The following is a 13,991-nucleotide window of genomic DNA, read 5'->3' as shown; positions in this document are numbered from 1 at the left end:
AACCCAAGGTGTGTGTGTGTGTGGGTGGGGGTATCCATCCTCCGATTACTCTGAATCTTAAAAAGGGCACTAGAACTTCTGATTACCAATCCAATGAGCCCCTTCCGAAGTTTATACGATCACCCTTTCTATATGTACCGTATATGCCTTCAGGGCATAACTTCAAACCCTTGCCCTGAGGGCTGTGGGGTGGGGGGGGGGGGGGTGTCTTCTTCAAAGACACAGTTTCCGGACCTTTCAATTACGTTGAACAAAATGGCTATTTCAAAATTTTGATTAGATGTGTTTGGGGAAATGGTGGGTGTGGGATTGGGTTTTTTTTGCCCTCCAATCACTTTTGACTATTAAAAAGGGCACTGGCTCTTTCATTTTTCATTCGAATGAGCTGATTTTGAAGTTTCTACGACAACAAATGGCCATCTCAAAATTTCTATCAGGTGCATTTCGGGAAAATACGAGGTATGGGGGGGGGGTATCCACCTTCCGATCACTCATATAACACCATCACGGTGGTTCATGCTCTCACCAATAAACCGCGCCAAATTCCATATTCTCGTACTGCCATCATGTCGGAGACTATAAACGGCCAATACAGAAATTTGAGAAATCAGTTATTTAACAAAAATATCACACAGAACAAAAAACATACCTTTTTTAATAACTAAGTACAAAAACTAAACAAACAAAAACTAAACAACAAAAATATGTAAACGATTTTTTTTATCTACTTAATAGATTATTTAATTTTTTTTCAGAACGAGATAAGCGGAACAGTGGGCGGGTGTAAAAAGGGAGGCTTTGAATAGATTGGGGTGGAGGAGGAGCGTGCGTAGCTGTGTTGGCCTCAGGCGGCTTGGTGCTGCGATGAGTTGTTAGTAGTAGTAGTAGTAGTACGAGTATTCCACACCCCTACACCAATGTGTCGTAATGACATTGCACCTCTATGGGTGTGGTGCATTTAAGAAATTAGCAAGTTCATTTTTGACGCAACTTGACTTGACATGGTTTATTAACAAAATAAACAATGAATACCATATTCCCGTAATGCCTACTTGCCAGAGGCTATGAACGGCCAATACGGTAATTAGTGAAAAGAAATAAATCACTTCACAAGATTATCGCGTTAAACGGGACTTATTCACAAAACATTAAACGGAAAAATTAAACAAACAACTTTAATCTACTCAATAAGATATTTTTTATTTTTCGGAACTAACATAGCGAAATTGATTCTTTTATATAGTTGGGCAACATGTTTCACACCTCTAAATTATGTCGTAATGACAGTGCACCTCTTTGGCTGTGGCACTTTTCTGATATGAGCAAGTTATTTTCACATGAGATTGTTGGGTATGAATTGTACTCTGAGGCTATTTAATAGCTGTGAACTAAGCTATTAAACCTCTCACTTAAACTTAGTGTCCTTCTATAATACTTTAATAATAATCTTTCTAATCTAGTATCCCTTTTAAAAACCTAAAATTCTGCTTTATACTCGATTACTGACCTGATCTTAGGCTCCAACACCCGCTTCTGGAATTTAATATCTGCAAGAACTACTGACCTGAAGGAACTTTTCGGACCATTCCTGTTATCCTAATCCCCTTGTTTTTAACTAATTCTATGTACCTACTCCTCTTACCATCCTTTATTAAACCACACTCATAGTAAATAAACTCATCTACGACAGATTTAACGTTCAACCTAAAGTCATCTTTTTCCCCCTTCTCTCTTTTCCCAGAAACCGAAACCGCTGATTCATCAACATTGAGTAATAGCCTTTTCTCTCGTAGATATCCCTCTAAAATGTCCAAAAGTATCTGTAGTTTTTTTTTTTTTTTTTGATGAATCGGTCAACATAACAATGTCATCCGCAAACTATTGAGCAAAGGACCGTGTCAAATTAAGCTATACCACTGGAGCCTGGTTTTGCTCAAACTAAATCCAATAAACTCTTTATTAATAAACCCTTCTAATCCCATCGAACGCGCCCCTAAGATTTAAAACCAGACCTTAAAATGCCACCCTTGCTCCTAGTATATTTCTTAATAAATTAATCCAATATAAAACTTGATCACCCACAGAATAATGTTTCTTAAATCCTGTCTATATTTCTCTTAATTTTTCTCTTTTTCCAACCAAACATCTAATCTGCATTTTTAAAAGTAGTTTCCTCATTTTTTTTAAAGGTAATAGTTCTTTTTATTTTTTTCAGCAGTGACTACGCAATCTTTCAGAAAATTATGAAATTAGAATATGAATACCCAGAAGGTTTCCCAGACGATGCTCGAGATATTGTTACACAGCTATTAGTAAGTTCTCCATGTCAACTTTGGGGAGATTAATTGTCTGATAATCCCATGCAACAATGACAATGTTGTGGGCTCATGAATAATGAAATCTAGGATCTTGCTTCCCTCTCCAATTGATAAATTTCAAAACAACCATGACCAATGACGAATTAGCTCATGGTGTAATAGACAGAAAGTTTTCTAAAATTTCTTCTTTTTTTAAGGAGATATGTAATTAAGTTTTATTCTTTGTGTCTATGCAAAACCCCCAACTTTCATTGAAAAGAAATATTTTGAAATAAAAGCTGAAGTGAATAGAAAACTTCTGACTATTTGTTCAATTTCGGAATAAGAAGTTCTAGAAGTACCACCTTTTTCAGTTTTGAAACAATAAAAAGATTTTTTAATTTGTTGTCCAGCATAGTAGGTTCACAAAATCACAGAAACAGAATAGAAAGCAAATAATTTTAATGTTGGTAGAAACACTAGTATACTACACTGAAAGATAACCATTAAACTAGTTTTTCAATAGAACAATTAACAATCCGCCAATATTTTCTTTTTCATTTTATTAGCCAAACCGTCGTCTTTGCAACCAGCAAAGGAAGCATTTTACAAAATGCTAATAAGCTAAAAAAAAAAAAAAAAAGTGAGACAGAAACAAAATGTTTTTTTTTTTACAACAATTTTGATATACTAACCAAAATGCTGTTTAATTATGTGTAATGAGCGCTTTACTGAAACCCGATCCTGCTTGAGGTATTGAAAAAATTAAAATTGTATAGTAAAATTTTCTGATTTCATGATTGGTGGTCTTTTATTTTCCGTAGGGCACTTATTTTCTCCGAGTTCGTTTTGTTGCGTCAAACACGAACCGCTTTCATTATTGTCGTGTTTTGTTGCACCTACTTTCTGTTTTCATTAAAGCGCTACTTTTTCAGAATTTTACAAATTGAGGAAAATGGCATGAGTCAGTATATATCAACGAATATTGTAGATATATGTTGCATAGACTGCGTAGCAATAGTTTTTTTCCTTTTAAGTTTCATCTTCACATTTTACTTCCATCAGAAAAACACCCTACTTCCATCATGTTACACCCTGTTGAAATCAGAGTCATGCAAGGATTTTCAGATCTACGATTTAAGGGTCAAAAATTCAGGCCCTTGGTCCCATTCTTCCCCCTGGTTTTACGCTTATATGTATTTCATATCTATTTTGACTAATGACCAGTCATGAATTCATTAGGTAGTATTCTAACTCATTAGTTTTTAATCAATAAAAATCCTTGAGATCATCAGATGACTGTCCTAAATGAAAATAGCTTAAGGATGCTCATAAAAAATATTGAATTTCAACTAAATATAGCTCCAAAGGTTTCTGAGAGGTGAATATTACAATGTTGACCTCTAATTCAAAAGCCATTAAGTATATGTTCCATTAGTGATAAACGTATTATAATTTGTTGGGTATAACTCGTCTTCAGCGTTTCCAATCTCTATGATTGAAAAATCAGAAGTGGGGCCTTTAGGTTTTTGGCTTCTCTCACAAGGCACATCCACTCTCAACTTTACAAATATAGTCAATAAACTTGTCTTATTCATGGGTTTCCGCAGGAGGAAGTTAGAGGGGGGGGGCATGCCCCCCTGGAAATCGGGGACTATAGTAAACATGAGGAAATCAAACAGAAGCAAGCAGAGTAGGGGAAAACCATAGAAAAAAAGTGTGTTGGCCCACGGTCACCTACCTGTCAATAGATTTTGACCCTTAATAGGGGTTATATTTTGAGTTATATTTTGTGAATGAATGTGAAGCTCTAATTTTTATAGCTGTGAAGCTGGTAAATATATGGGTTTTTGTATTCAACATTACATTAAAGGCATCAGTATTACTCAGGAATGTTCAACACTTACAACCTTTCTCAATAACGCCAAGCACTAGCAGTTTTTATTTGGTTTCCTTAATCTTAGTTTCAGTGCTTTACAAAGTAGCGGGTTTGAAAGCGTTAAATATATTGGTGTTTGTATATTTTTTGTAATTACTTTACTTTTTTTCATTTTTATATACTTTTACTTTAATTGACATCCTTTTTTCATTACCTTTCAAAAAACGTTTGTCTCTAAGATTTGCTACCTATAAAAAACAGACAGAGGGTTGAACGGCTGACCGCTTTTTTCTGCATTAACAAAGTATAGTGTTCATACAAATACACCGTTTCAAAAAATGTAAATAAATAAATGCGATTTTTTTTAACTAAAAGTAAGGAGCAACTTAAAACTTTAAACGAACTGAAATTATTCCGTACATAAGGGGAATTGCCCCCTCCTCAAATCCCCGCTCATTAAGCTAAAGTTTTTTTAGTCATTTGAAAAACCTTCTTTTTCCAATTTAATGACCCTTGTGTTTCAGTAAATGTACTTACAGAACTGGGACAAAAATTCAGACTTCAGAGTAAAGAGCAAGGAATTAAGTAGTAGACATAATTCCTTTTTACTTTTTTATTATTCGGTACTGGTGATACCCAAGTTTTATGTTCGTTTGATTCTCTTGTTCCCTAGCGCTCTTTTATATGCTCTCTTTTAAACCTTTTTAACGTATATTTTATTTCAGTTTTTTTTTAGTTTTATTAGTATTTGCCTTTTTAACTTTCTGACATTCTGCAGTTTAATATTTTTGACTAATGAATGGTTTTGTCATTCTGATATTATTGTTTTTGGCATTGTTTTGACATAAATACATTCTAAGACCACACTGGCTATACATGACGTATGCAGCCAAGAGAGGAAAGGAAATAATGAATGAAACTTGACGGAGGCCCTTGTCGAAGTATTTGCTTGTTCTTCGTCTTCGTATTTTGCCACTGGCTGACAAAATCCTTGGTTTTCTCACCTATTTGATTTTTATTTTCATTTATTATTTTCTTTCCTCTCTTGGTTTCATACGTCATTGTTTCGCCAGTTTTTTTTAGTTGTTGTGCTTTTTTTATGATTTTTGTTTTATGACTCCGAAATGTGAATTCGGCCCTTCAGGGCTTGTGATAGGAATTTTTTTTATATAAGTGTATTATCTTATCTCAGACAGCCCCCGTCATATAAAGAATAATTTCTGTTCATTTTAGGATTCAAAGTTGCTCCTTACTTTCTGTTGGAAAAACCAGCTTTTTAAAATTTAGTTTATGATTGTTCTCCAAATCATGCCCAGTCCCAACCGAGATATAACGTGGAGTACCCCTGTTTCATCTCTATTAAAATCTATAAATCCATAATTACAAATTGTTTAGTACCACCCAACTTTTTCAGATTTTCTGCTTAAGAAATAAAATAATGGATTGCAATTTAGATTTTGGATAAAATTTGAATATACTATCAAAATTTGCGATGAATAATATTCTGCTCAATAACTCCTTATTAATGTTTCTACTGCAGAATTTCAGGTGGACAAACAGGGGTATTGTTGTTTATATGGATGGAAATTCTATGTGACTTTTTGTCTTCTATGTGGCTAAGGCCATCACACACTCTCAAAGTAGGATTCTCGGATCGATAAGTACATATATATACATAGTTTAAATACATATCAATATTTTATATAAATGGAAAAAGAGAAATGTTACCATTTAAAATGACTCAGAACAAAGTTCCTAGTAGAATTTGTCCCCCCCCCCCCCCCGAAGAAAATATCCCGGTGTTGCTTTGCCCTGCCTTGCCTTTTCCATCTCTGTGCCCGCATGCTTGGGATTGGGAATGTATTGTTTCTTGTTACGTAGACCACCGCGTACAACCCCCCCCCCTACACAGTGACTCACCCCCCCCCCCCCAAACTTTATGATAGCTGATACGCAATTACTCATCGCTAAACTTAATTTCATAAAAAATAAAATGAATAAAAACAGTTAAATTCAGTACTGCCACCATGTGGCATAACTTCCTCTGCAACTGGGATGTATAAAATATAGTTTTTTGATACTTTTAAATCGATTATATTCTCAGGATTTTACATTTATTGCAAATCGGTCTTATTTAGGGCACAGTCGGAGTTTGGTGCAATAAAATGACAGATAAAACAACAAAACAACACAATAACAACACAATAAACAAACAATAAAACAACACTTCCGCACTGAACAGTCTTTATGGTCACTTAGGAAGGAAATTTGTGATTTACGTTCGAATGAGCTCTCTCCCAATCTTTTAGGACCTTCGGTTTGATATGATTTTCCCTGGGAATTAAACAAGATAAAGAAAAGTGCATTTACAATCGTTCTCCTGGAAAACAAATTTCAAAATTCCACGTTTTGTAGGTTGGAGCTTCTACTGTAGGGCTCTGATATGATGAATCTCATATAGCAATTTTCACTAAGATCGCTTGCTCTTGCTATCATCCCTGGAAAAAAAACATAAACATCCACGACGCAACAATGCATCCACGATCTTTCTTCTGGACAAAAAAAAAAAAAAAAAAAAAAAAAAAAAAAAAAAAAAGAAGCAAAATTGCGATTTTCACTATGATTGCTTGCTTTTTTGGGGGTGATTCCCCCCTTTTTTTGAAAATCAGACTAATTTTCTCAGATTCGTAGCTATTGGTGAGTAACAACCAACTGAATGAATGTGATTTATTTAGAATCAGCATAAAAAGCCCATTCTGTTGATATGTCAATTGTCATCTGAATACTGTTCCTAGTTTTGGTGAATATTTGCCCGAGTTCCTTCTTACTTGCAGTTCGTTGTTACGAACTATTTGATAGGATTTTCTTGTGATAAATAATTTTATTTGAACTTCTTCCTTTTATTCAGTTGAATTTAACTACCAAAAGAAAGACAGTCAATTTGACAGCAAGATTGTAATTTTAAATTTCGCTTTCTTTCATTATTCTGAATTTTTTCACATGTCTGAAGATATGACGGACTTCAATTCGACGAGGAGAATTGTCCTGTAATGAAAGAGGTATATTTTACATGGTGATTATAGAATCAAAACGTGGTATATATGCAGGAAGGGCGAGTTTTTAGTATGGGCTCTTAGAAATGTGCAGATCTTGGCAAAACCTTAATTTAGTGGCTTTTGAGATCTTGCAAATTTGTTGATCTAGGGTAGATAAATGAAGCTTCCAAGAATGAAATCGGAGCCTACAACATCCCCTTGGAAGCTGTTCTTAATTTCCTATCGTCACTCCTTCTATATCCATTTCTAAGGCATAATAAAAGGACTATAGACCGTTAATCCATTTTTGCCATCCAATGCGCCTCTATCACTTACCACATATTTCACAAAAAATTAGACCACTATATTCGCAAAACTTGCCTAAATATTTTTTTATCCTCACTTTTAATTGTTCCTTGACTGGATAGAACATGTTTCTCAGCCATCTTACCATCGTATAACCAAGGACCCTCTGAATAATATTTTCAAAACATAAGTCGTATTTTTTTGCCGTGGTTTATGTGGTTTGCAGGGATCGTAAAGATGCTGCAGATAAAGTTGCAAGAGAGGAGCAAAGTGGATCCAGGAATGGGAGAGGGTTGTGTTGTCAAATTTGCACGCCTAGATTGACAATCAAGAAGTATCAGAATCACCAAATCCCTTTATTCCTCAGTTTAATAGATTTTGAACAGGCATTTGATTCAGCTGATAGAAAAGCTTTCTGATTTCCCTGTTCAATCGTATTGCTGCATGGAAAGGGTACGTCCTCGTTAAACGTACCAATAAGAAGGGTTCAATGTAGCTGTCATAGTGGACGCATTACAATCTAACTTCAATCAGTCTTCCCCTCAAACTTTCTAGGGACCCTGGGACGGAGGGTATTCAAAATATGTCTGATAATTCTAGCTTCAATGTGCCTTGTTCTAGGCTCTTTTCTTTGCATTGACTTTACTGACATGTTTTATTTTCCTTTTATTGCAAATTTATTGATATTTTTTGCAGAAAGGGCTTAGAAATCCAATGTTAAGTTCTAGATGTAAGATAAAAGAGTTTTGAACACAAGTGGGTTTATTTGGGATTCTAATGTAACTTCTTACGCTGATCCAAAAATGGAATCAGGAATGTTTCTTCGCCACTGCCTTCGCGCAGTAATTTTTCTGCTTTTTTATGAAGTTTAGAGTGTTGTTTTTTAATCTTATTTGCTTGTGTCTCAGGGACAATATTTCCAGCACTTCCTTGTGCTTTAATGTGGTCGAAGGCTAAGTGATACACAGATCTGTTTTCAGTGGTCTCTACCCATTGCTCATCCATGTTCTCATGTGGTGTCGAAAGGCCTTAAACGGTTCTGGATCATTCTTGTGTTTTTTAGCCAGGTCTTTACTCCCTCAACACTTCTTCTCACAATGAGTCGAGAGTTTTAAGTTCGACGCCAATTTGGGAAGTACGCCATCTGTTCTCTGGCGTACCTAATCAGATTAGGTGGCGTTGTTTATTAGCTAACCAATGTGATTTTTGGAAGCAACAAATTCGAATTTCGACGTTACTGATTCTATTCATGGAAAAGACGCTGAGAATTTGTATTAGACAGGAGTCATCGAACATATTGATAGTGTGGACATCCGCTCTCACAAACATCGTTTCAAAACCTAGATGTGTAGAGCGGATTTTGTCTTTAAAAGAACACCTCTTTGCCTCCACAGGGTTTTCTTCAGTTTTGCAAAAGCTACGGCTGCAGAAGATATTCTGTTCAAATCTTCTCTACTGAAACTAATTGATGGCTCAATTAGAGATCTTAGATATTTCAACGGATCAATGATTTCCAAGCGAATACTATCAACAAGGGAAATACTATTTACTAGTGCATGTTCACAATATTGGTTTTGTTATTGCTGATCATCAGTCCGACTACTCTACCGTGACTGCTACATTAAACATGATTCCATGTGTATCGTCTATATGGTTTGCGTGTAGAACGATATAGTTTGCATTTGCATTTTGTTTACGGTCGCTTGCCTTTTTGGGGTTGTTTTTTCGATATTTGAAAATCGTTTTCTGAAAGTTTCGATTTTTGAAAGTTATCTCATGCTCATGGTATTTGATGTGTAACATCAAACTTTATAAACTGTATATATTTGGAAACAACATAGAAAATAATTTTTTTATGTATTATTTGTTATAAAAATTTCTTTTTTATAGCTTGGTTACTATTAGCCCGGTTCGCTCCTTACTTATAGCTCGTTATCACAAACTGTTTGATTATACGTCATATATTTTACAGGTATTTTGGAAAATAAGTAAAATTTGCGTAATCTCTTCTTTTCCCCATTCTTTTTATCTTTCTTAATCTCACTTAGCTACTCAATTTTACGCCTGGGGCGAATTTGCCAAGGGAATTATCGGAGGGGGGGGGTACGCTGTACTCCAAAATTTGTATATGTAAGCGTAGTAACTACGTTATACTACTGTCCTGTGCTTATTTACTCGTATATCTAGTTACGAGATACTTCACTTTATATTTGTCGGGTTTCGTTATCTTATCAGTTTTATGGCTATGTAAAGCAAGGTCAAAAATTAGTTTAGGGGCATATTACTTCTTTAAATCCCAATTACATTGCAATTATTTTTTAGGTATTAGAGCCTTCAGAGCGACTTGGAGCTAAGGACATTGGATCATATACTTCACTCAAATCCCATCCCTTTTTCAGTGGCTTAGATTTTGAAGAACTGTATAAATTGAAGCCTCCTGAGATATGTCCACATTTGGTTCGAACAGAAAGTAGTTCCTCTTTTGAAGTAAGCTGCACTGTTTTTAGAAAACACGCATTTACACCTTTTTCTAATTTTCAGAAGAAAGCTAAATTAGCTAATTTACAAAAATGTAAACACTAGTCCATTTTTTGAAAAGTTAGTAAACATGTTCCTCACCCTTGCTGAAATCTCAGTGATCGGTTATTTTCTCCATATTTTCCTACAATAATTCAATCATTTTGTTTTTCGTGTCGATTGTCATCGGTCGTCGTTCGCTAACTGCTGCTTTTGTCGTTTCTCAAACTAACTTTTCTCTTGATGTAAATCATTTTATTTAGGTATGGGTAAATTACCTAGATGTTGAAACAAATTAGTGTAGTAACTTTAGACAGATATATCTGCATTGACACACATTTTTTAGTGTGAAGAAGACTCGACGCACCTACGTGCCCCCCCCCCCCTCATAAAAGATAGAAGTTGTGCCGAACCAAATTATGTCTAGTCTGTTATGAGATATAAATCCGTATAGAAACTATGAATCTGTAGAGCCTGGCACGGTCGCAGGCTTTTTTTTTTTTTTTTTTTTTTTTTTTTTTTTTTTTTTTTTTTTGAGATGGTGGTTGGATAGGATTAGTCAAATAACCAATTGAACTGGATGAATATGAATGTTATTGGACAGTATTGGGTAAATTGCAAGTTCTGGGAAATCTTCTGAGAGTGGATCAGGACCCCCCCCCTCTCCCACATACGTGCCTTAATCAAACCTAATGCAACTGAAGGGACTATAATTGTGTGCACTTTACATGGTTGGGAATAGAATCAAGAGTCAGCAGCTAAACACATTACAATAAAATGAAACACAAATATTGGTCAGAAAATCTTTTTAATTATTCATAATAATATCCCATAATATTATTAATATTTAATTCAAAAAAAGTAAATTAATTAAATTTAATATTTGGTTAAGTGGCACTGGTTAGCAGAATCAGAGTAATTGAAAAACTGCTCAAGTTATGTTTGTTTTTTGTTACTATATTAACAGTGGCGTCGTTTGGAAGGGCTAGGGGGAGCAGTTGCCCCCCAATAATGAGACCCCTCTTGCCCCCCCCCCCCAATAAAAATGCAGGAGTTACACCCCTGTAGATCAATTTTCATGTAAACATGTATTCGTACTTTTAATTTGGAAAATTAGTATTTTTTTGAAGTATTTTATTTTTATTCTAGGTTTAAACACTCTATCTCTCTGACGAATTAGACACACTTTAAACTATGGAATAACAGGCTTTTGATAAATACATAACAGTGACAGAATACCAAAGTTTTTTTTTTTTTTTTTTTTTTTTAAGGGGAATAAAACATTGGGAAGGGATTTTCACCTCGATTCATTATCCTAAAGCTTAAGCTCATACTCAATTATTTTCCTAGTGTGCGTAGAAATTCATTTTTGCTTATTAACACTGAAGTTAATATCACTCATTAATCTTTAAGTCAAAGGAAAGCTACCTCTTAAGTTTTTACCTATAGTTAGTTTCAGTGTTGCAAGGGCTACTCGTCTAGCTAGCTCAAGGTTGTTTGCCGCTCAGGCTCAGGCACCGTGAATCGAGGCAGTAACTGTTATTAGGTTTTGCAAATTCGTATAGTTTAGAACTTAAGCTATAAGCCTGAGGGACTTCTATGGACTGCTAGCCAGGGGTTTCGTTGGCGGGGGGGGGGGACATTTGCCCCCCACCCCAGTAATTTGGAGAAAAATATCGTGATATAGCCCATGCCTCTTGGATATCCGGATATGGACCCCCTTTGCCCCCCAATAAAATGCTGGAGCTACGCCCCTTCTGCTAGCTAAATGAAAAAGCTAGTTTCACAAAACCCTAGATTTTTCTTTGTCTTCCCTCCTAGATTCCTTCACAGAGATCCGATTGAGCACAGACACTTCAAGTTTTTCAATTAGCTCTATCAAACACCACTGCAAAATTTGTAAGACTTAAAGGGAAAGGGGTATGACAATTCAGACACTTCTTAATAATTAATCTAAGCGTAATTATTAATAGTATTCCATTATTATCTACAGTCGTTGGGTAACTACTTGTGAATTTCTCTACTTTAAGATGTGACGGAAATGAATAAAAGGTAGATTAATTATCACAATTACTTAACCTCTGAACTTGGAAGATGAACTTACTCTATTTATTCTATCTTGCAAGACAATTTTCATGATAGATGAGAAATTTCAAAATAATAGAGCTCTGAAGGCTCTAAGGGTCGGGGCTGTAAAGGTCTAAGTTTTCTTGACCAAAGTTTCCATGACTACATGTTCATCCCAATCAGGTTTCGGATTCAATAAAGATGTGACGTGACTACATTTCTGCTAGAAAATTGGAGGTGGAGGGTTTACGGGATTTTAGAGGGACGATGGGCCCACTGTATAACTCCAATACTGTTGGTTGATAATCCTTGCGTCATTCTGTATCAAACAAGTGCAATTTGCCTGCCTTCGTACCACAGAAATTGTGGGCAGAAAGGGGAGGGTTGGAGGGTCCATGTGGTAATTGATGCCCCCTATCATACGGATTAAAAAGTCTTGTTTGATTCTGGTTCAGATAAGTTGCCATTTGCCTCTTTTTCTGCAAAAAAAGTTGGTGGGAGTGTGGGTTTGAGAGGCCGCGTACCAAGCGTGGAGATACTAGACTGGTCTAGCGTGGAAAGGGAGGTTCGGGGGCTCCATGATCTCGCTTTAATATTATTACTGTGCCAAGCCAAGGGTTGGCTCCGGCTTTTTTAGCTATTAAATAAAAAAAACAAGTTTTTTTCAATTGAAAGTAAGGAGCAACATTAAAACTTAAAACGAACAGAAATTATTGCTATATGAGGGGGGTTACTCGTCCACAGCATCTCGCTCTTTACGCTAAAGTTTTTTGTACTTTAAAAAAAGCTTATTGTTCTAATTATACGAACATAGTTTTTCACGAGTCGTTCTTAAGGAACTGGGACAAAATTCAAACTTTAGCGTAAAGAGCGAGGTATTGTCGAGGAGTAACCCTCCTTATATACTTAATAATTTCTGTTCGTTTTAAAGTTTAATTTTGCTCCTTACTTTCAGTTGAAAAAACTTATTTTTTTAATTTAATTTCTGATCGTTTTTTTAAATAATTGCAGGAAATCTGGCTACTCCTCCACAGAAAAATCCCTCCTCCCCAAGGATTTATTCTCTAGACAATTCAATTTAGGTGAAAATTTACCCCAGGTAACTGCCCTTAGCATCTCTACATGCAAAGATAAGTCAGCGAAGAGAAAGCAAGACATAAGAAGAATTTTTTCAGCCAATCTTCTGTCTAGTTTATTTATTTATTGCATCATATTTCACAGCAATATCTGCAGGTGCAGTCTCACCTTGTTGGTTATAAGTGCAACTTAAATTTATTTCAAAGTTCATACATTGGCATATAATTTTCAATCACCTGTAAGCAGATGTCATTACTGCACTTGAATTACAGATTTTATTATTATAAATTAGAATAATCAGAATACATTAATTAGGTACAGAGGTAGAGGGAAGTTGAAATTTGATGCGAAAAAAAGTTATCAAAGACGCTGAGAACAATCTACGCCGTAGATGGTTCAAACTGGTAAGATTTCCTGTGTTAAATTAATAGCTCTAAGCGAGAAACTATTTTTTTTTGCGGGGGGGGGGGGGGTGGAAGCACTGCGTTGTGAAACTTGTGATATATTCATCTCTTGCTTCCACTCTCCGTTTTTGGTTAGGAGGACAGAAAAATTGGAATATGAATTAAAATTCTTCCGTTTCATGTTTAGATGCCCTCCCTCAGTAAAAAAAAAGATTATTCCCTGTCAGATCCTAAGGGTTGATCTTGTGGCTACATGGGCTGATGAGGTGCATGAAGTTTTTTTTTTTTTTTTTTTGACGGAGCAAAATAAATTTACGCATACTATTGTCTGCAACCGGATGTTTCTTTCGTATGTTTTTTCAATATTTTTTTATTGAGATAGTTATCTCGGTAAAAAAGTTGCCACTGC

At 35.4% G+C, this 13,991-nt stretch overlaps 1 protein-coding gene across 2 annotated transcripts in view; it reads left to right on the top strand.

Annotated features, from left to right (window-relative positions):
* Nucleotides 1–13,991, top strand: part of Pdk1 (Phosphoinositide-dependent kinase 1) — a 59,027-nt gene that overhangs the window by 29,747 nt on the left and 15,289 nt on the right. For both annotated transcript variants that reach the window (XM_089103564.1, XM_089103563.1), the window contains exons 5-6: nucleotides 2,216–2,312; nucleotides 9,840–10,004. In XM_089103564.1, the coding sequence (XP_088959690.1) occupies nucleotides 2,216–2,312; nucleotides 9,840–10,004 (262 nt within the window). The remainder of the gene's footprint in view (nucleotides 1–2,215; nucleotides 2,313–9,839; nucleotides 10,005–13,991) is intronic.

Source organism: Artemia sp. Qi Xiang Cuo, chromosome 17 (genome assembly GCF_049724085.1).
Source record: "Artemia sp. Qi Xiang Cuo chromosome 17, ASM4972408v1, whole genome shotgun sequence".
Lineage (NCBI taxonomy): Eukaryota > Metazoa > Arthropoda > Branchiopoda > Anostraca > Artemiidae > Artemia > Artemia sp. Qi Xiang Cuo.
This window is presented reverse-complemented; position numbering and strand designations above follow the sequence as displayed.